The following is a 24,162-nucleotide window of genomic DNA, read 5'->3' on the forward strand; positions in this document are numbered from 1 at the left end:
GACAAAGATAACTATGGCTAATTCCATAATAAACAGCTTAATATCGAATTATTTTCAAATAGCAATCAAAGTCCGTTTAACCCATTGAAAGCATTTGACTGATATCGCTTCTTTAAATAAGTTAGTAATTCGTGTGGAGTCTTTTGATATACTACGAGTATATTATCATTATGTATATATTATCGTAATCAGCGCAAACGTACTACGTCGATAGGATTTGATACAGTCAACACGCTTATGCAAACTGATAGCGGCAAACTGAAAAGGTTACAAAACATGAGTTTATTAGATAATTATGAATGTTGGATCAGATTATCAAAACTGTGTCCGTCTATGGCGTACCAGTGCTAAAGTGTTTCGTGTATCTACATGAAAGCGGGCCTTTAGTGCGCAGTATTGTAGCCATCCGATCGGCTCGACCTACATTCGTAAAAAACTTCCACTTTACTATTGATCGTCGGAATAGCTGACAATCACTATGTTCATCGGGCTTCCGAGGTTTTTTGAAGGTACCTACTTATTACTTACTTTATGAAAGCGGCATGATACCTTTTGTTGTTGACACAAAAAGAGATGGGACATGCAAGTAATATCTGAATTAAGTAGTTCCAGTTAAGTAAATGAAAATAGGCAAATCAAACAATTAATTCATCTTTAAACATTCGTAAAAACCATCTGTTATTGGCAGCTCAATTAATAAAATACCAATTACATAGAATGTGTACAATGTGGAGCTTCTAGGAATGGCGCCTAGACGCTGCTTGAGAGAGCGTGACCCGCCATTTATGTTTTATAACTAACACATAACGTGTAGATAATTGTTCAATTTCCTTCGTGATGCCTTGAAATTAGTATATTTCAGCAAATAAAAATCTGTGTTAAGGCCGTACGACGCACACTCTGGACAAGTTGTAAAAGTTTTAAAACACAAGCCTTAGGACCTTAGTAAAATAATTTTCTTTTAATCTATAGAAGAGCTCGTGGCTAAGTGAGTAAGGAACATGGCTACGTTGGGGTCGGCGTCCAGTTGTATCGGATGCAGCTGAGTGTAGTTCACGTCAAACTTGACGGCAGCTCGCAACTAAACATCCATACTGACTTATTCCATAGTCCTCGCACTCCTCCCTCGCTATATATTATTCATTGATAAGCAACAAAGTTGACAAAGGGCTAGACACTTGGAATTTCTCCTTACTTTAGAAGAAGTAGTCCCCCAGGTAGTTTATAACCAAAGCAGTGAGATAAAAAATGTCGTTGTTTTTAACATGTCAGAAAAAAGGATGTGGACACACAGCAGTAAATAGAATGAAAATTTTGACACATTTCCAACGTCAGTTCTTCTTCATTTTGATGGGAATGGTTCAAATTCAATGAAATGAAGACATCCATGAAATAAGTAATAAGATCCGTATTTTCATTGAATAAAAAGCTATAACATCTATCTTCATTTGTAAAGGAAGTCCGCAAGCAAGAAAAGTCAATCAATGAATGGTAATTAATGTTTCACGCACCAGACAAAACGCAAAAAGTATGAAATCTGTAGCCTAAAGAAATACTTTTGCATTGCAGTTTTTGTAACAGAAACACTTCATTAGTTTCACGCCTTAGTACTTATACTTATACGCCTTAACAAGATTTTTTTAGCGATGATGTCGGCATACCTATTGATCGTGTAACAAGAATACGAAAGTTAATACAATCATGGCATCGTTCTCATGAACTGTTTTTGCTACTTGCTCATCGCGCCACGTCGGTAATTATAATTAGCAATGGTTTCATGTCAATGTGAGGAGGAAACATTGTTTTTCTATCCCATTTATAACACATAAACTATCCATAAACGATATCTACTTGTAATTAATCGACAGGTGAACACGATAAACAAAAGTGCATCAATTATGAATATACAGTGAGCATGAGCATGGATACTGAGAGCTTATTAAAATTAAAACTTTTGTCTCTTAACAAGTCCTCAAAGTAAAAACTATGTATTTACAAACACAGATAATGAAAACTTTAGTGTAAGAACTTCTGGAGCATGCAAAATGATATCATGTTGATATAGATATAAACATGATGAACATTTTTTAGTTAACTAATTGTAAAAAAAGGTCGTGGATATAAGTTAATTAGTAGCTTTATAACACGTTAATAGATTACCGTCGTTGTTAACTATATGTAGAGAGAGTGCTTTGATTTATACGTTTTTAATTGCACCGCTGTGCACTGATGCCGCGCTAACTTCGCCGAATGAATATAGATTATGCGATTGGAACTAACTTTAGACGTTCTTCTACCGCAACGAAACTCCTCGTTAATTTGAATTAGTAATTTAAAAACATTGTGTATCCTCTATTAGGTTGTATGCCGCTGTATTGGAAGTATTTATCGTTTGCTGTAAAACAGTAATTGGCTATAAAAACGTATCTGTGGTAAATAGGATTGCTAATAGCTACATTTACTTTGCTCGGTTCCGGTATAATATGAAAAAGTGTGATAATGAAGAGCCGCTTGTTGTTTAGTATTTCAATCGTTCGTTAAATCATAATAAATAACGTTAACGGTGCGCGCGTACTACAAGCGCAACATGGATACGTAAACTGCCAATTATATTCATCACTGACGATTACAGTAATTTGATTTAGTTTCTGAGCTGCTAACGAATGGGGATGAATGTGCAATCCCGTTTTGTTGGCTGCGTATGTCACGTAAGCTGTTTAGACCATCGTCCAGTTATTGGCATAGTTCAGAATTGTATACTGTTTTGTTTTCTTCTTTTTCCATCATCATCATCATCCTCCTGCCCTTATCTCAATTTTATTTGAGGTCGGCGCAGCATGTTTTCTTCTTCCATACTCTTCTATGTGCCGTCATCTCACAAGTAACATTCTTTCTTACCATATCTACCTTCACACAATCCATCCATCGTTTCTTTGGTCTATCGATTCTATGCTATCGCAAATCTTTTAGTATTACATAATATATCATTAAAAGACAAAAGAGGAAAGAGATTTATTTTAAGGAGGCATAACCTAGGCACAAGCTATCGACTGAATAGTTATATTAGTCTTAAATTGGTATTTCACAAGTTCCACACAAGGCCCTACTAGACACCGATACGATTAATAGTGCGGAATTTTGAAAATACTATAGGCTCTTTTTCATGTTTTGTGTCTTACGAATTAATTAATAGATCAAAATTTTATTGAAGTCATAAAGACATTTTTTTTAACTTTCATTAATAAGCAGAATTCATATTAAAAAATATATAATATACTTACTTACGATTAAACGTATTGGTTTTCATTTCTTCTTCTAGTCCTTCTGTACATCCTCGTTGGTATTGCCCCGATTTTGACCAGAGAGGGATGAAAAGATCTGGTGGCCTTATCTTTACGAGTCTATACCACCGTAGCTGGCTCTCTTGTATCTTCTCCACTACATCGCGCACACTACTCTTCCGCGCATGTTTTCATCGTAGATTTTATGGAGCCTGGTGACACACATACATTCACCTTAGCATCTTTATTTCGACCTCTTGGACTGTATGTACAGTCCGCGGTCATTATCACTAGCACCTTTGCCACTTCTCCTATTTTAACCATATAATTCAGTCAGAACAACCGTTGCATCCCAAAGTATGGCTCTGCAAGATTGTGTAGGTTTGAAAGTCAGTAGTCATCTCTCTCTGTATGCGTTAGGACTGGCCGTAAGATGGTCTTGATATCAAACCATTAATTTCGACTGGCATTCTTCTGTTACATGTCACATCAATTACTTATCGCCATTTTAGCCACGCAGGTATACGGTGCTGGATGTTACGTACTCCTGAATTTATGCATGATACTACTTAGGTATGTATAGTGATCGCACATGATAACTAGCAGCCCAGTACATTGCGTTTGGCCAGCAAAACATATCTGGAACGCTTTAAAGTTCGGCGAGAACTATATTAGTTATCTTAAAAAAAACAACATTATTTCGAAAGAACTAAAGACAACGCAAATATCGAAGGCTGTTTAAATTTTACCTGCATAAAAAGAAACAGACACATAAACGGAAGGCTTAAAATAATCACGCCAAAGATTTGGATAAGATAACAACATTGAAAAGAACCGAGGTGTATTCGTAAACAATGCTATAAAATACTGATGAATACAATGATTGTAGCAACAAGTTTTTAAAAGTCTCTTGTCCACTAAACCAGAATGAGGTATTATCAATAAAAATATTCTAACTCAACAAGCAATTTAACGGTGTGACGTATTATCCCATAGGAACTCAACTTGATGTGATAGGTACCTTTAAATCTTTTTTCACATATCGCCTTTATTTTTTACATGATATTTTTAACGTCTATTAAAAACTTGACTTGTTTAGTAGTAAAAATCAAATATAACTTTACCAGATTTATCCGACTAGTTATAAATAAACATCTGTCACTTTCAATTACACTGTCTGACAGGAAGCTTACAGGTTTCGCTTAATAGTCGTGCGATCAAAATCCGCAACTGCCAATAACGAATAAATCACCATGTCAGTCGTGAAATAACAAGCGTTAAATAACACAATTAAAATGTTGTAAAACGTCGAGGGGCGTCTCACTAATAATGAGGTAATAGAAGGTTTTGAAGTGAGCCGAGCGGTCGGCAGGTGCGACTCCAGACAACGACTCTTTCCCGATGCGTATCTCACACCTTAATCACTCACGTCGGCAACAATCCGTAATGATATGTATGTACTAAATAAACACGAAAACGGACTATAATTATGTACATTTAACTATGTTACCGACTTCAAAACGTGATAGAGGTGAATTAAACAGTTTTTTATTGAATTTTTTATTAGCTTTATCAAGACTAACCAAGGTGCCTCGCTGATAAAACTATAATTAGTAGGCTTTGAAAACTAGCAGCTATTAATTCTGCCTCATATTCTATCGTGTTCTAGATAGTTATGTATGACTTCTGGTTTCACATTCGATTTAAGGCCCAGTTTACTAAAATAATTATTTTCCTTGTATCCGAATAACATAAAACATATTATTTTATCTGTTAAACGATGTATGAACACCAGAAAAACGATCAAAGTTTCTTTCTTTAGTTCTACTTTACTGAAATATAAATTGTGTTTATTTAAGCATAAGTATACAACAATAAAAATATTAAAGTCTAACGTAAACAAGAGTTAAACAAAGTTGAAAAATGTGAGGAGAGATTTGAACTTTCTGCATGCCTGTGTAACATAAACTTGTTCGTTGCTAGCCTAATAGCTTTGTCAGACTGAGCATTCTCTATTATATTGAATATCGTAAAAAGTTTGCGTTATAATATTTCTCCCGCTTTTTTTTTATTAATTTACAATAGGTAATAAGCCTCAGACGTAATACTGCGCTTTAGATGTTACAATGATCGAAAATCGGCTGACTAAATACCTAATAATTTGATTTACGATTGTATTCAAACTAATCTGTCTAACCAAACCATTGGCAGATAGTTGGAGATAGCTTACACTATGCTAAGCTGGTAATTTAGTTAAATTCGTCAAATTAAAACATTAAAATTCATGCTGCGTATTTTCACAGAAATCTGCATATCCTGATTGCTTGTACACACTCATTAATATTACTTACTTATACGGTCGATTCAAAACAAGTCGACAAATAACTTTACTAATTTATAAATAACTGAGCATACGTTGGTTGGTGCTAACCTAACGAATGTTGTAAAATCATCTGAGAGAAACGGTTAACTGCAGTAGATATGCTCATAAGCGATGGGCTCGCAAACTACGGTGTACGGCTTTAAACTCTATCTAATTATCTACGTGCCTTCAAGCGAAACGATAGTACGCGTCTAGTTCAACAGTTTGTCTGTCTGTTTATTAAATTTAATTAACATAAATCAAAGTTTACAGTCTCCACATTGCGTGAGTGTTACGTAACGCAACAGGCTTACTTAATTCACAGTTCCCCTTATGCCAACCTAGGTACCGATCAATTTAACTCCATCACTGCAAAAATATGTTTTATATATCGCAAAATTTAAGAATCATCATACGATAACGGTTATCTTTAATAAGCCTAATATGTATGTAAAATATAGGATAACAACATGGAATTATTCGGCTTACAATGAATCGTCTGTTTTAAAGATGCTATAATTTCACATGATGTTAAGATATTCTCTTATCACCCATATTGATACGTGATGTATAATACGCTGAGGGCCCAGCTAAATATATTTTAAGTCCCTAATGTGAGATGGTCGCGCCGCAGTCCATAGCTGGCAGTAGCCCGTTAGACGACGGGCGACGGTCGTCAACCGGTGCGTCGTGACTGGTGTAACAACCACTGCCGACACTTCCTCTGTCCACCGACATAATTACAAACGGAAAATTCAACTACACCATACAAAAGTGTAGACGAATTTCGTTGAAGCAAGTGATAATACTCGGGAGGCGGACGCGGTCGGCACGCAGCTCACGTACCAATCTATTTGGCCCCGACCCGATATTGTGCACACAAAGTAACGATTACTCATGCCCGCCAAAGTTTATTTATGACAGGAAGAAATTGCGATTGTATTCTCTTAATGGTTATAACTTCCCAATATGACGGCGCCTGTCGATTCTCGTTTGCCTAAAATTATAGCAACATCGCTACTCAGTGGTCTGTTTCTAATTAAGATCAGAAATATGCTGTTATGATGGTGGTCAGAGATGTACATACAAAATAGTCAGTAAGTAGATAGAATGATCATTGTGTCATGATTGATCATGACACAATGATCATTCTTAGAGTTCTGGATATTTTTTGGATATGTGTTTTGGCTCTCTTGCTTTGAGGTAGGGTATAAAGTTTAGAAGGTGAACGTTTTCAATTTATCCATCACCAACACTTAAGAGAGAAAGTCTTTAAGCTTAGCGTAGTCAACGGGACCAAAAAAATGAATAAGCTTATTTGTTTTATTTTATTTTTGTCTTAATTGACCAATACTTTTAGAAAAATAATATGAAGGTACACATTTTGCTTGGTCGACTATGTTTATACTAATAAGCTCCTTATACCTATAATGAAATTAAAAATATTTGATTTCGTTACTTGTATTATTTAGAGCAAATACTGTTTTCTTCTTAGCTTTATTAATATCTGCACTTTTACTCCTAAAATAACATGAATTGGCAAACACATGCATAATTCTGTTGAGAAGGATAATATTTTCATCAGTATGGCGGATCATTTCTATAATACATGATTGGTATAGCCGAGCAAAGGGCTATGCGTCATCGAACGCAGTAACGCGCTACGATAATAAGAGTCAGTCGAACACGTACCCTCACGTTTCTGTGTGGCCACTCCATTCCGGACATGATGTCATCGTCCACACTTGCGCAGAGGCGGCATGTACTGACACGGTGCCCGCTTCGACTAAGGCTGCAGCACACAGTTAATCGTGGATACGTGTACAGACAACGATTTACAGCACAAAGTGCCAGTCCTCCCGTGTATTACCAATCTATGGAACAATAAAGAGTACGCGCAAAGGCATATAAATGAGCGGTGGCGTATGCAAGGGACGCCGCACGTGCCATTAGTAAGCCGCGCTCGGTTCGGAGTAATTGACCGACGGGCTAATTTCATTCTAGGCGCATTGGTCGCTTCCTCTTTCCTTTTTCCTATCGGTCAGCGGCGGCCACGAGGCGAGTTGTGATCAACATCAATGTGCTTATTCAACTTAATTAAAAATAGACTCACCACTTTTACTTGAAAGCCTTAAATCTACTTCAATTCATGCTTTTCATATATTTGATGATGATGATGATGTCGAAGTCTCATAGAAAAACAAATAAGTTACCGTCATACTTATCAGAAACTTTCTACCAGAATGTGTGTTTAGGAACCAAGGAGACTTTCAAAAAGATGATGGTCCTGTAAGTATAATTAGGTATGAGTTTGACGTAAATATATGCTCTTGATCGCCATTTATGAGCCTCGCCTTTTTGAGGTATGTAATTTAAATTTAATACTAATACAATAGGGCATAAACATTGTTAGCACCCTGAAGAAATCTAGGAAAGTCTTCTTTTATGTAATTTTGTTGTTAGACCGACCTCCAAAACACAAAAAAAAGGCAAAAATTCTCAAATGCTTGTAGATTAATGCATCAAGACGTCGATGTCTTAAGGTTATCTACACTGCTGTTTGCAAGTTGGGCGCATTTTTCTTGTTTAAAAATATATATTTTTTTGTAATATCTCTACCAGACCACGGGACTAAAGTCCTGGATTTTAAGAACTTGGGGCCGAAGCTGACACGCTGAAGCTCTAAAACTTTCACAAAACCGACGATTATACCTTTGTACACTATATCAATGTACCCAAGGCAATCCCCGGTCAAAGGTTTAAATTATTTTTATTTATTTATTATTGCTATCCTATCATCGCACTCCTGGGCAAAGCGTGGCCTCCCCATCTCGCTGTCATACTTCCCGATCCTACGTGCTTAAGGCGTCTACGTGGTTAAAAAGGTTTTTTTAATCTACTTATATTAATTTTGTATAAATTATTTAATTAGGTTTAGCCAAGGCAACACTAAATTACTAAATATTATTGAAAAAAATACAGACATTTGTGGCGTTCTTAGGTCTGGTAGACTTTTTGGGTTACCTACTAGATGCTTATCAACATCAAAATACTTAATTAGTGAAATAATTTCTCTACCTGCCTGTACTTCATACCAATGAAAATGTGAGTGATTTTTTAATTAAATCGGCGTATATTTAATTAAACTTAACACTATTCATTTTTACCGATACGACATATTATTCTTGTTACTATTTTTAAGTTAATTGAAATTTTAATTTAAAGGTCGTTCACGTGCTAATTTTTTACTGTTACCTACAATTATATTTATCCGTTAGAGCTCTGTCCGTTTATGTAAGAACTGGGTTCTGTATTCTCATAGACAGAATAAATGATCAAAGATATTTTTGCGTATAAAACTTTTTATTCACACACACATGATACACTGTGTCCCCTCAGTATAGATCAGTTTTAGCCTTTGTTGTCATGGTATCTACTGTTTATTGTGAGGAAGAAAATGAAGTTAAAAATATCAAATAATATTTAGAAACCTGTTTATAAATCATGTCCGACTAATGCTTGCTCAACAGTCCAACGTGTAGTCGATTACGTAGACATACATACGATCTGCGGTTCCTTGAACGATATAACAAGCTGGCGGTTGTACATGTTGCAGACAGTTTGTTGTTGGTATTGGTCATGTATCGGTCTTGCGTGTCCAGCTGAATGTACATATGTAGCGTGTTAAACATAAGTGCAACAATAATAGACGCCGTAAAACGCAGTATGTTAGAGAAAGGCAATATTTATAGAAATAGTTGCACATATCTTCTCCTTGCAGGGCTTATGATTACCTACTTAACGTACTTACTTCGTTCATTCCTTGTTATTTTTAACATAAATACAGTTTGATTTTCAAACGTAGTATTAATAAACATATTTTCACTGGTATGGAAAGCTTAGTAACTAATTGACAGTTATAACTGAGGCCAATATAAATGTATAAAAAAATAGCTATGAACTTATTCGTTTGCCTAAGTTACGTTTTAATGAGGTCTTATTTTTTCAAGATAAATTGAATCTTAGTTCCTATATTTTATCTGTGTGACACATTGAACTGCCATGGCGATTACAAAACACGTTAGGCATTAAGAAATATTTCAATATTATTAGACGACAATTTCGAGGTAAAATTATAATTGCAGATGGCGATCTGCTCAACAAATATCTTAGAAAGTTTATATTCACAGTATTGTTCAATATGACTTACTATTGGAACTCTATAGAAACAGAAGGTATCTAATTATAAAAACCTATACCAACACACATATTTGTAATCCTGAACATAACGGAATAATTAAATAAACATGTTTTGCCGTTATAAGATTTTTTTCTTTGCTACTAACAATGTACCAAGGTAGGTAGGTAGGTAAGGTACCAAGAGGACAAACTCCGTGCCCAATGTTGTAATTTTAATGAAAACTGCATCCACTGCTATTGAAATCCGATAAGAGTTTTAAATATCATGCTAAATAGCAAATGCTTTTTAATCATCTTATTTTGCGAACACAAGAAAATTTATGAAACCTATATATTAACCATTTTAATTTCATATTGAAAATAATATTCGACTATACCCATTAAAAGTTGTCGTAGAGTGGACGACGCAGATAAAACAAGTAAGTCAAGATAAACCCATGCAACTTGACCAATAAAGAATTCACTGATCACGAACAGTGATATTACGCAACGAAAATCGTAGGAATTGTTGCGAAACAATGCCTGCTGACCGTATAAAATTCAATGTTCTCATCGATATTAATAATATGTCAGTAATAAAATGAGACGTGACCCCTGATAGCAAGTGAACCGTGGTCACGACACTTAATTTTCACTAGTTTATACGTTCTACATAAGGCGTCTTGTGAGGTCCAATACGACTATCGCGCCGTCAGTGGCGCCACCGCAGAGCACAGCGACAAACGAGGAACATGTTAAGGCCTGGACAGACAACACATTATCAGATGTGCGAGATCTACTGTAATCACAAACTTTACCAATTTACGTAAATCTCCTTTGTAAAATATTACCTCCTACTCTGTTAATTAGTCCCTTATTACCATTCTCTTCTCCAGTTAACTAGAACTGGTCATTTTGATTAAGCGTTAACGTTTTTTGTAAAGTCAAATGTACCAAAACGCTTAATGAAATTCTCAACGTGATTTAGTTGTAGATTTTTCTTTCGCGTTTTAATTGCCTCTATTATTAAATAGCTCAGCAGTGGCTGACTAATGAATTTTTGTAAATTCCACGCTCGTAAAAAGCCGATATCGGAGCATTTAAAACAAGTGCTGTAATTCTTGTACTCGAAACTTCTTTTGGCCACGTCCAAAATGATTTGAGTACTCAAATGTAGACATGAAGTACCCTCTCGTGTATTAGCCAGCTTGCATCATCTGCCATCGGAATGTCCAATTATGTATTAGTGGTCTAACTGCGCCTTTACACTTCCATGTAGGTAAATGTTCAACAGTTGATTGACGTTTGATAAATAGCATGTGTTGACATCTTCCTAGTGAGAGTTGAGCATTGATAAGTCTTTGGGAGGTCGTAAACAAATTTACAACAACAAAATAAACATGACAATTTATCGATTCGATAAAATACTGTGTGGTATTTGTTGATTTGATATATGTTTGACTTGATGCCATAATTATATTTTTATTGTTCATAACCACCGATTACCATTACAATACCTGCTATACCATTATGAATCTTATCAAATATATTTTATTTTAAATTAAATATATTTTATGGTAAAAGTCCTTGTATAAATAATCGGAATTGTTTTCTAGAATATTACTTTGATAATAAAACTATAATATACTTATTGTTCACAAGATCCAGTGAATAGTGATAAAAGATTAAATATAATAATGTAGCACACGTACAGGTAATCAAACAAATAACTTATATGAGTATATAAATCTCGTTTAAGGGACACATAATATCTACAGCAAAATAGCATTAATACTTGCAACCATAATTTACAGCAAATAATCGTATCACTATCATTTATATTTGTGGCCAGTTTCTTACTCTAGGCACTATAAATACCTACTGTGTAAACGCAACAAAAGGAAGTTTCAGTGAACACCGCAATTACTAATAATATGAAACGATTGACAGGTTTTTTAGGATTTTATTCCGTTGTGAATGTGCATAACTGGTGAACTTAATTCAAGGAAGTTTAAGTGTTAGTTTAAGCGATTCCAATCTGTAAAAAAACGATATAGGTACCTAAAATGTAGACGTGTACCTACAATTAGACTGGGTTTCTTCCTAAATATAATACAAATTAATGATTTGCGATGCCTCCGGGTCTTTATCTTATCGACTGAGCTGCAGTTTTTTTTAAATCACCTAACAAGCCCTAGTGTCAGAGTTTTCTCAAATTCGCCTGCAGGCCTCTGACGTGGAATTGTAACTAATGAGTTGGGGACGCCGGCTTCACACAATTTTGTGACGTAACTATAAATGAAGTATCTCGACTTAGCAGCGTGGTTGTCGCAATGTCGAATGATGATTCGACTGTCGTCGTGTCGTGCTGATTTCCGCGCCGGCCAATGGTCTTATGACCAAGGCCTTCAATCAAGGATCAACATTTTAAGAGGCTCTCTCAAGACTGACTCAAAAGGCGGTACTCCTTGAAGAGACGCGTATTGTGAGGTTTCTTTCTCTGAAGATCACCGGTAGCTTGGACACTATTCCCGGTATAGCTGGTCACTTGGTGGTTTTTTGCACTCTTGCACGTTTTTTCTTTGAAAATTTGTTAATACATATATGTTATTTTTTCGATCCATTAATTAATAAGGATAAAGCATGCAACTGTACATAGTTAATACAAAAACATACATTTTTCTAGTAAAAAACTTTCTTAGCTTCGTACTATTCAATGAGAACCCATCTAAAATATAATTCCATATGGTATTTTTGTAACAATTCCAATAACCCATTAATAAAGTAGACTAGATCATTTATGCTACTTAAGATAACCCGAAATACACGCGGTCATAGCGCTGCTACGATAACTATGTAAAATAAATGTTACCTTAAATGTAAATGACAGCGCTTACTCGAGTACCTATAGGTACCTATATAAAAAAAACGCTACCGTACTTTCTACAGCACATTTGTGCTTTTGATCTAAACATTTGTGCATTTATAATTGTAGTTTTTGTGACCCTTGAGAATGTGAAACAAAGACTCCATAGATTAGATAGAGGCAAGCTTAACTCATTGTCATTGGAATTGAAAGAGATTTCATTCCAGATTAATCATTGGGTCATTTGTTCTAAGAGCTACTTAATGTATTGTGAGTATAGAGTAACATTATTTATATCAGATATCAGTTACAGAGACCACTTTAAATGTTGGAAACTTCGTACTAATATTATTATCAAAATTATAAGGCAATTAGTACATACGCTCAAAACTAGTAGTAGTTTTGATGCTGTAGAAACTTAGACAACTTTTACACGTAGATCAGGTATGAGTAATAGCTAATGTCCAATTATTGTTTATGTGTTGTCAGTTCGAATCATCTGAACAATAAATGTTAGAAGGAGATCATATATGAAGGTACTATTGAATATACCAAATTACCTTTCTTCTTTGAATGTTTCTGTCCGGAACCGGAACGAATAAATAGGCATATTTTTACTTTTTTTTATTTATTCACAGTTTTTTTAGTTTCCTAATTAAGTTAATGCATATTAATTGCATTCTGCAAACTAAACAGTCGTCCGACAGTTGACCCAGTGGTTGACAATTTCGTTTTAAAGAAAATTAGGACAGTAGAAATTATTAGGACAGTTTTATGAGTTCTTGCCTTTTTTATAATAAAATAATAAGAATTTCCACGGTGGTAAGTTTACTATCGTGTAACTAGTTTTTTGAACGATTAAGTTTGATGGATTGTTACTTAAAATTTAAAACAAAGTAATGATTGTCAACAAAACAGGTACCTGGTTTTTATTATTTTTAGGTTTCACCATTTGGAGAATAAAATACAACGCCATAGAATGTAACATAAATGCTTAACATGTCCTTACTTAAGTTACGTAGTGCACTAAAACCCCTTCCAGTCAAAACAGCTCATGATAAAGTTCCAAGTCCGACATTGTTAACATAATGCACGTCACAAAGCTCACTAACTTCAACAAACAGCTCGCTTGATAACATTTCACGTATTATTTTGACTTTTACAATCTCCACAACAATTACCTACTTCCAGTATGAAAAGCGTATAAATCCACTGGCACTCACTTAGATTTCAATATCTTATGCGAACAGTAATGTTGTTGTTATAATTGTTAAATTAATTAAAACAGCTTTGTGTTACTGTATCACATACATTAATACTTTATCAACTACGCAAACGGACAGGGTCAAGACACAAGTTTAACAGAAAAATAATTTGCCACAGATAATGGACACAATTTATGCCTTGTTTTTGTAAAGTTTCGTCTCGACACAAGAGCAGATTGATATTATGGAAAGATTTAAAACAATAATTATGTTGTTTAAGCTGCGGTACATTTAAATAAACATTCTGTTGTTGAGCCCGAGCGCTGATTATGACCACACTAGGAGTTCTGCCTCAATGCAATAAAATTTGCAACGAAGTAATCCGTCAGAAAAACTAAAGTTATCGACATTATAAGTACTCTACGTATAACTCCATGACTGACAAAAAGTTGGTAAATGACCCCTGTTTCATTTGATCCGTTCTTCAAGACATACGGAAGATCGAAGGGACCCCAACGTGCATTTCAAAAACCATAATAATTATTGCTTGCCTATAAGTAATAATTGTAATAAGTATGGACTGTGTCTGAAATAAATGATTTACCTATTATATTATAAGTAAATCATATTTGCTTGATCACATACACAATTTGGTCAATTACAAACTCCAGATGTAAGAAAGAGGAGACGTAGAATACATATTTACTTAACGTTACATATCACCGGAAATGGGAAACCCAAGTAATTTGAAACCCGAAAATGAAAGCAATTTAAAACGTTACCCCCTATTACAAAAACAAAGATGGCGCAACCGAAGTACCGGTGCGGTGGTAAGTTTACGCTTCGTTTGTCACGTAATATGCGCCGCCCAAGCCTCTAGATAACACGCCCTTTAACCACCTTAGTGAACGATTGGCCCTCATTACAACCACCTCCGCCGAAAATATTCGTTAGGTAGCCCCATACACCGGATTGTTACAGTCATACCTTGCGATTAATGCGATCATATACGGTTTAGGCTGTAAAGCGGCTCTCCCCCTGGCCGCAGTTGTTTCTATTAGGGGTTTTTGTGCATGAAGCTGACCAATTAGTCGTCGGATAGCATGTTCGGGTGGCAGCTATCGGCTAACATGGACGCGTGCGGTTCGCCGTAATAGCGCGTTGCCGGCTCGTAATGTGTTTTTGGCGTGCCGCGCCCCCAGCCACCCTATCTACCCACCAATATTTAGGACCTGTATCGTACCTTTTAAAACTTCGTCCATAACCCGAGATTGGTCGTTGCGTGCGCCCATTCCTATATTACGACGACGAATAATTAGCTTTATCAGATACTATTTTTACGAACTCTATAATTTACGAGTAGCATGACAGACTTATTTTAACTTAAAAAAGCGACAGTTTCTTGTTCGATTCCTATTTATGCATCCAAAAAATCTGTTTATAATTCAAAAATCAGTTTTATTTCAAAATCTAAATAAAATTCCAGAAGTTTAACACCAAATATGGTTTGGTCCCTAAACTTCGACTAGGTAATAGAAATATGATACAACTCCGTAGAACAAAATCAAATAGGTTTTTATACACACAAAAAGTGTCACCATGTATTAAGTGTGTCTTTTAAATTTCATAGATGTTGGATTACAATGTTGACGAAATCTATGAAGCGTAAGAAAAAGGTGTACCTACATCTATTAACTCACAAAATATGGCACCGTGTAATTTTATATGGGTGCAGGCGATGTCATTGGTAAATTCAAACTGTAAGAGAGACACTATATCAGGTTAACTTGTCTCTAAGCTACGTCAAGTTAGTTGGGGCGGTAGGATCACTCAAACAAAAATTCTGATCGTATACGGTTACGGTGTCTAGTAGGATACATTAAAAAAATATTTTTTGTGTAGTCATAGCATGGAAACTTACTAAGTAATGTGTTATTTTATTGGTTTTAGAGAAATCTATTTCAAACTAAATTTTCATTACTTGAATACAATGATATAATTTATCATAAACGCGTAACAATTGACCTGGCGGTGGTAGGTATGTAATTGACATAAAATTAAAGACATTAGGATTACGTATCAGTTAAGAACTCTTTTGACGGCTTTTGTATGTAAATATAACTCTATTTTCTATTATAAGCTTTGCCGAAAGAGACCACAGACAGCTGTCCTTTTTCGGACTGTATTACTAATACTACTTAAATACCTCTAAACTGTCGCAATGTTTGCACTCGCTAATAGCAAGCTCAATTTAGCCCAATAATATAAATTGATTTTATCGGTTTAGGCGAACCACATCACCGGCAAATCAGGACGCCGGCACCGCATTATCCCAAAGCCCATTAGCATTAGCAATTACATAGTCGTGTTAACAAACTTATTCTAATATTAACTATTTAAACATCATATTATTGCACGCACACGAATCAAAAGAGAAGTTTGCTCCACAACTAAAAATCCTAGAGCAAACTATCCGCAATCCTTGCAGTTACATAAAAATAGCGTAATCGCAAAACACTCCACCGAGTTTTTGCTCTTTTTAAGATGCTGTTTTGCGTAAACGGTCTAATTAGACACGACAGAAACATGTGCAATGAAATTTTAGATCAGTCGAGTACATTCGAGCTAGTTGTGCGACCGGCAAACATTGCACTTTTATAGTGGAGACTAGGCGCCGGCCGCCGTCGCAACATTCTTGATTTTGTGTTTCTTTTTAATAAACGATCTATTATTTTTAACTTTCTTACATGTCAGTAATAGTATACTAAAGTTGAGATATTATGACTTTTTACAACTTTGTTTAATAAATCTGAGTACTTTTATGGTCTTGGACTCCTCCTTTGAATATTTCAGGAAAGGTTATATATTCTTTTCATATTGATAGGTTTAGACCACATAAACTTAAGTGGGTTGGGTCGCTAATGTGCTTTGGTGGTGAATTATTTTATGATAAGTCTCAAAGAAAGCTTACCTTTTCGATTAGATAAAAATAAACATCTGAATTCAAATTATCAGAGTAGGTAAGTGGCAAAACAATAATGCCAATATCTGACCCAGACGTACGGTACAGAAGGGACCGTTGCGGTTCATTCTTAACCTTTATTACATTATTATGACTTCCAACTCACGCACGCCCTGGTCCGCCCGCTTTTACGACGACCTAAGTATGACTCTACAACATAATCTATGACCACAGAGGTGTAAACGAGTATTGCCAGAAAACGTCACTCTAATTCATAATTTGATATTTCACGATTTAAAAAGACTCACGTTTCCCTTGTAAATGTATATGTTATGGACCATGTGATTAATTCGGGCATTATTTATAATGCCCGAGCATTATGAATAATGTCTAGCTTTATCGGGCCAAGTGATTAATAACTATCTTAACTTCATTATTTATCACATTGCACGGGCATTATTATATTGCTACATGATAGTTGGGCAATTTGATAATAAAGCTATATTTTATGCGGTGCGAAAGTGGCAGTTGTTCTAATAAATAAATCCTGTTACTTGCTACATATTTTATGATTATTGTTTTACATTATATGTTCTATTTTAATGGGAAATTATAAGTCTAGATACAAAATTATTAATTGGACAATTGTCATCTAATTTATTAACTCGACCTAATTTGTCTTGGCTCGTTTTTTTTATGGTAGAATTTAATTTGGATTCAAAACATTGTATTAAAAACTGAACTTAGTGACGAAAACGAATGGCTGCAAAACCGACTCCACGTAGTCTTGTCTGCCCTACCCCTAGAGTGCAATTCAAAACCGCGTAGGCACGGAGGGGCGAGGCGGCCTGCGAGCTGAGGCGCAGGTAGTTTCAGCGCTCGCCGCCGCGGCTGAGGCTGGCCGGCTGAGCCGGCCAGCAAGCCGAAGCTGCGGTGGTGAGCGTGAAAACCATCTGCGACGATAAGCTCGCATGGGACCGCCGGAGCCCCGCAGCGCCGGAGCCGTGACAGAAGCCATACTTGCTGCATGTTGCATGCTTACTTCTATGCTCTGTCAATTGATATGGGATGTGTTATATTTAGTTTATTTTAAGTTAAATGTCAATAACAATAAAAAAAATGAAATTAAATATGTTTGTATTACTTTGCCCAAAAGGTCACGGGCAATATGTATAGTGCCCGGTCAATTTGATTATTTGAATGATTATTATCAAATTGCACTCTCATATTGGGCATTATTCATAATGACCGGGCATTATGTATACTGCCCAATTTATCACTTGGTCCATAACATATACATTAGCTCCAAATTATGAGAATGCTTTGAAAGCACTTAGAAAAAAAATGCAAATGCAGTTCATTAATGCAATAAACTAGCAATCGAGCATAAAATTTAAATAACTGAATGAACCGCAGCACCATCGGATTACTTTAATAATAACGACAGACTGTACGAGCAATATTTTTGTGTTTATCTCATTTTTATGAGTTTAAGTAGGAAGCATGAGGTGGCGCGAGAGATAGGGATTTAATTGAAGGCGAGGCGTCGCTCGGTGTGAGAAGGGTGGATACCCGCAACCGCCCGCCAGGGCGCTAGCACGCCGCGGGGATGGCAAAATAATAAAAAAATGAAGCTTGCGGACCGATCCCCCGCGAGCTCGGATACTGTGAAAGTGGCACGCCGTGGATAAATGAAGCTCTTTTTGTTTGTAGAATACGCCTAAGCTTGGCGTCGCTCCACTTTCGTATTGTCACTCGAATTCTATGGATGTTAGTTCATTCATAGCCTGCTTCGCGAAGTCATTAAGTTTATTTTGCAAGTTTGCCTTGGTCATATTTAAATTATCATAGTCCTCAAAGAAGCTCTTTATTTGATAGTTAGTGTTAACAACTGTTCGTAACAACGGAAAAGCAGTAAAATCATTTTCTAACATTTTCAATAAAGGACGTTGTGCTCAATGGCGATGGGATCGGCGAGAATTAAGTCAACAACAAACTTACTTAACAATAGAGTGTACTAGTTCATTATGTAATTTCTCTACATGATTTGCAACCTTATCTCTGACTCTAAAGATTCAAAGTTGATCGCGTACTTTGAACGACAAGGGGCGCTGCCCGTCACTTTTGCGATTTAAGTGACAGTTTTATTAATTTCTCACCACTCATCCCTATTTTCCACCCTACTCTATCTACGATAACGTTGCAGACAAAGCATATGGTGCAGGTTTCCCCTCAAGTCCTGTAAAAACATAAATATACTTTCGTCGCTTTTGATTACTCAAAAAGTAAAATAATATAAAGCAAAAATAATTAAAAAAGAAATTCAAAATATCACGGCAACAGTAAAGCTTCGTACGGCTTTGTACGTCTAAAACCACGTTTTCAAGGAATGTCGATACCTAAGGGTTCGAGAAACCTTAACTTTGCGAGTTAAAAATATGTTATAATAATAATATACATCTACATGTTTAGAATTAAAAAGGAATCATAAAGATCAGCATCATATTATAGGACACAATTCAAATAATGGCGCATGGTCCACCAACAAATGCGTACGTAGCTGTGTCTGAGATAAGCTGCAGCTTAACGCTGGCACAGCAGTCGATGGCTTATCTCGATTTCAATTATTATGCTGGCGCTTTCATTGGTTCTGTGTGGCGATCACGGAGAGACCGGGAGGGCGCGATAGGGATTGGGGCGGTCTCGATTCACGTTATCTGAAATCTCGCCCAAATCGGACTATGCCATTATACGGTTGATTATGTTCTAAAAATTTACATTCGCGTCTTCGTAGTCACTTTGTTTAATAAACTTTAAGTTACACTCACAATAGTCATTAATCTGTTTTTTGTATTAGGTATGGAATGGACCTTAATGGCGCAAGAAGAAAAAATGCGACAAGAGAAACTACAAGCACCTTAAAAGCATGGCTAAACGAGCACAAGAAAAATCCTTACCCAACGAAGGGAGAGAAGATAATGTTAGCTATCATCACCAAGATGACGCTGACGCAGGTGTCGACGTGGTTCGCGAACGCGCGCCGCCGCCTCAAGAAGGAAAATAAGATGACGTGGGAACCAAGGAACAGGGTCGATGACGATGACAATAATAATGATGATGATGACCACAAAAGCAATGATGGCAAAGATGGACTAGGTATGTATTTTAAACTTTAGCTTTTAACTAGTCAGATAACTAACATATTTCTTATATGTTTACCGACGGGCGGCATTGTGTTTTGTTGTATTGTGACCTGCAAAAAAATCTTGTCTCAAAACAGTTTCTCTTTTAGATGGGAAAGACTCAGGAACGGGGTCTAGCGAAGATGGAGATAGACCACAACAGAGATTGGATATGCTTGGGCAAAGAACGGAATCAGAATGGTCAGAATCTAGAGCTGATAGCGGTCCTGAATCACCTGAACCCTATGAACGACCTATTCACCCAGCGTACCAGCACTTACCTTCACGTGCTCCACCCGGCAGCACCCCAGCATCTGCTAAGCCAAGAATATGGTCACTAGCGGACATGGCTAGTAAAGAAGGTGAAGCCCCAGCACCGCCCTCTCCAGCATCGGCGTTCTACCAGTCGGCAGCTGCGGCTGCGGCTGCTCGCCTCGCCCACCCTTACAGCCGACCTGAACTATATCGAGGCTTGTATCCCCCAACTCACCCGGCGGACGTGGCTCTACTGGAGTACTCTCGTTCGCTGGCGCTAGCTGCGCCCGCGCCCGCGCCGCCCGCTCCTTCGCCGTCCTCATCGTCCACATCGTCGCTGGCCGAACCTCCACCTCCACCGCGAGCCTGACCACAAGCCCCCCGCCCGCCGCTGGCGCATCGACAATAATTTCGATCTCCTACGAAGAGTGCCGCGAGGGTGACTCAGCCTGTAAATACCGATAGACTAATATAAATATGTATACATACGTATAAATACGTGATAATAATTATTATGCACCGGTAGAGAAGCTTAGATTTGTGATAGTGGACACATGCGAGCGGTGTGCCACCTGCCACCGCCCGCGCCGTGAGGTTGACAACTCGCAAACGACGTCGACGCTGCGCCCGCGCCGACCGACCGACAATACTAGGTGCTATACAAGTTGGACCTTGCGACACGTTGCTGTAGTTATTATTGGAGGTGGATAAACGAAGTGATTTCATTCAAAAATAGGTATTAATATGTGTTAAGTTTCTTATACATAGATAAAGAACACTGTTTTAGATTATTATTTGTATGTAGTGTAAATTATTATTTCAAATATTCTACTTATATTTAGTGCCTAATTACGTCCAGTGTTTTCTATTGTTTGATAGTTTCTTAAAAAATCTAACATTCGAATTTTAATATTTATTGATACGAGGTCAGTAGTATAACGAGTCGTTAATATAAGTTCTTACATCTACAATATATCAATAATTTATATCAGATTTGGTGAGTTTTTCGAAAAATCTGTATAGTTTTTTCTAGTCAGAAGACTATAATTGTCTGTGTTAAACATAATTGAAATTACATGCCTATTTCTAATTCATCAACTTTAATTACTAACGTTGAGTTGCACCATTTTGCTATAACGATAACCAAAGCGTTTTCCGTTGTCAATTCGCAATTTGACGAAGTACATGGCTGGTTATGGTTTGGTTATTGTTTTATTTATACCGTGTAACTCGCCCTAAATAATTTTCATTAAGTAGGGCTGGCACAAACAAGGTAACTCCTGCGGTCCATTCTCACACAACACCAATGTTTATTGAATGTTGGATTATTTTAACAACTATCTACCAGACAAGAAAAAGAAAATAAAAAATTGTGTAGCATCAGAATCAGTGTACCCACCTATTATTATAAAGTAGGTAAAGTGAAACACTTTTGAACCATGTGGGACCAACGAAACGTGAAATGCGGAAGAGAGTTGGGCTTCCTGCGAAATTAAAATAATTAGACTCCAAATAAAAGTTATTCATTGCTGTAATACATAATTGTAGAAAATTTATTGTCACAATTAAAATATTTAGCATTGCCGTTAACTTTTGTTCGCTAACGGCAGAACATTATAAAAGTTAAACAAACCGTATTTGTATTACACATGAGCGTCTAGGTACCTAATTTACATTTTCTTTTGTGCCAACTTAAACTTAAATTGCTTTTAACTTGTAATTAGTGTATTTTTATTAGTTTTTGGATGTAATTGGTGTTCAATATTTCATTTCAGGTACCTTTTGCATAGGTATTACGATTTTTGGACCCTTTTTTAAGGTTCTGTCAATAATCTAAAAAACTAAACTACTATTAGAAAGAAAGAAAGGGGGGGGGGGAGAAAAAGGGTAGGCGCAGCATGTTTTCTTGTTGTCAGAATATTGATAACTTTTTAACAAACATTACTTCAACTTAAATAGGTATATTGATATAAGACCTATAAACAGTACAGCATATTTATGCTTCGATTTCGAATCTGCCGTCCTCTTACAAGTAATGCAAATATAGATCGGAATAAATATATGAAGTGGAGGAAGATATTCATAAACCCGAGCTGTTTCGGTGATGATGCGCTTTCGTAATCCCGCTGCAGCGGTAGACGTAATTCAGCATTCAATATCCACCGCGTTGCCAGCCCTACTCGAATTCGTATCATCTATAGCATTTACACAACATTCGTCTTCATAGCAATTTGTCATAACTTCATAAAAATGGCCTTGTATAGATGGAAACAATAAATGAATATAAATTATCATCATCGATTGATTTCAAAACATTGTATAATATTTTCTTTTCAATATTGTAGAGACTGAAAGTCCAAAATTGAGTCTATAGTTTTGTACATACGTCACTGTTGTAAGTATATATTGTAATAATAACGTGAGTATTTAAGAGAGGTAAATGCAATAATTTTTCTGTATTAGAAATCCTGTTGATGTAAATAAAAACACGGATGGAAGACGTGATTCTTCAAGGTAGTTATGTAAACAACGAAAATATGTGTATTCGACTATAAACGATATACGAATATCTTAATGACAATGTATATTTTTTATTAAACAACAAGTACTTACATTTCTGAATTCACATTAACTGTAATTATTGTAGTGTCAGTGTCATTCAGAAAACTGTAGTGTCAGAATTTATTGTATTATAAATGGGTTAAGTTAAAAAACAAATTAACTGTTGATAAAATTATTACATGTTGTCTAATTTTGTTAGCTTCAAACGTCTTTTAACCGTTTTCCCAGAAAGGTGTGTGAATAGATGCAATAAAATTTAATACAGAAATATTTTTTGGTTGTTTCAATTATATCTCACAATCATGAGGTACATCCCTATGTTACGTCTATATAATATTGATAAAGGATATTAAAGCATTAATTTTTGTATTTCTGTTATAACAATGGTGATCCAGTATTCAAGATCAGGTGCAACAAAAGGCAATCGAATTATGAAGAAAAAATATAAACCTACTTATGCTTTGCATACTTATGCCTATTATTTTTCTTAATAACTTATAAACAGGAAAGATTTGTTGCGAAGCTACACTGTTTCCGGGTGACATAGGCTATACTTTTTGCGGGTACGTGAAGAAGGTTCCCCTTAACGCGGGTGATTAAATACAAACACAAAGTTCAACTGACGGCGACTTTGAAATGTTTGACTACGACGGCGTTTGACCAAAACAAAGAAGTAAAGTATATAGGTAAAGTATAGTTTCATGATGGCGCTGAACACGAATAGTGGCACTTAATGCAGTGATGGGGTTGCAGCAGAGCTTGGAATACGTAGGAAAAATATTTCATACTAATATTAAAGAGGAGAAAGCAAAACCTACGAAACAGATTTTAACTAGGAGTGTATGTTTTATGTGGGTTCAACAACAAATAATCAAAACACGCTTGTGACACAGTTATTATGAAGTCAACCTGGTGAAAATAATATCTTCTTACTATGATATCACCGAGAGCTGTATTAACCGGTCCAGGCTAAACCAACTTTACTTTAACGTTCGATTGTTCTACGAGTTGACCTACTGACATTTGAGTTCTCACACATAAACTGTAGATGTAAAAAAAATCCAGTACCTATCGCTATGGTTCATATTATACGTGAATATATACAAAAGTATATTCCTATTCTATATTTTCTGGAACAACAATTAAGTACCGATAATCCGTTAAAGATTCAGACATTAGTTCAAATACCTAAGTGACACCGTAATCTAATGAATATATAAATTAGAAAAATGCTATATCATCATGCTATAGATAGGAACGCTTATTTCCTTACCAATGTAGGTACCTACCTATGTATGTTATAGTTAG

The 24,162-nt window shown here is 36.0% G+C and overlaps 1 protein-coding gene across 2 annotated transcripts in view; it reads left to right on the forward strand.

Annotated features, from left to right (window-relative positions):
- The window catches only part of LOC110378132 (homeobox protein caupolican), a 45,691-nt gene extending 22,564 nt beyond the window's left edge, over positions 1–23,127 (forward strand). For both annotated transcript variants that reach the window (XM_021337259.3, XM_021337257.3), the window contains exons 4-5: positions 19,713–20,011; positions 20,148–23,127. In XM_021337259.3, the coding sequence (XP_021192934.1) occupies positions 19,713–20,011; positions 20,148–20,662 (814 nt within the window). In that variant the 3' untranslated portion in view covers positions 20,663–23,127. The remainder of the gene's footprint in view (positions 1–19,712; positions 20,012–20,147) is intronic.
- Positions 23,128–24,162: the final 1,035 nt, after the last annotated feature.

Source organism: Helicoverpa armigera, chromosome 1 (genome assembly GCF_030705265.1).
Source record: "Helicoverpa armigera isolate CAAS_96S chromosome 1, ASM3070526v1, whole genome shotgun sequence".
Taxonomy (NCBI): domain Eukaryota; kingdom Metazoa; phylum Arthropoda; class Insecta; order Lepidoptera; family Noctuidae; genus Helicoverpa; species Helicoverpa armigera.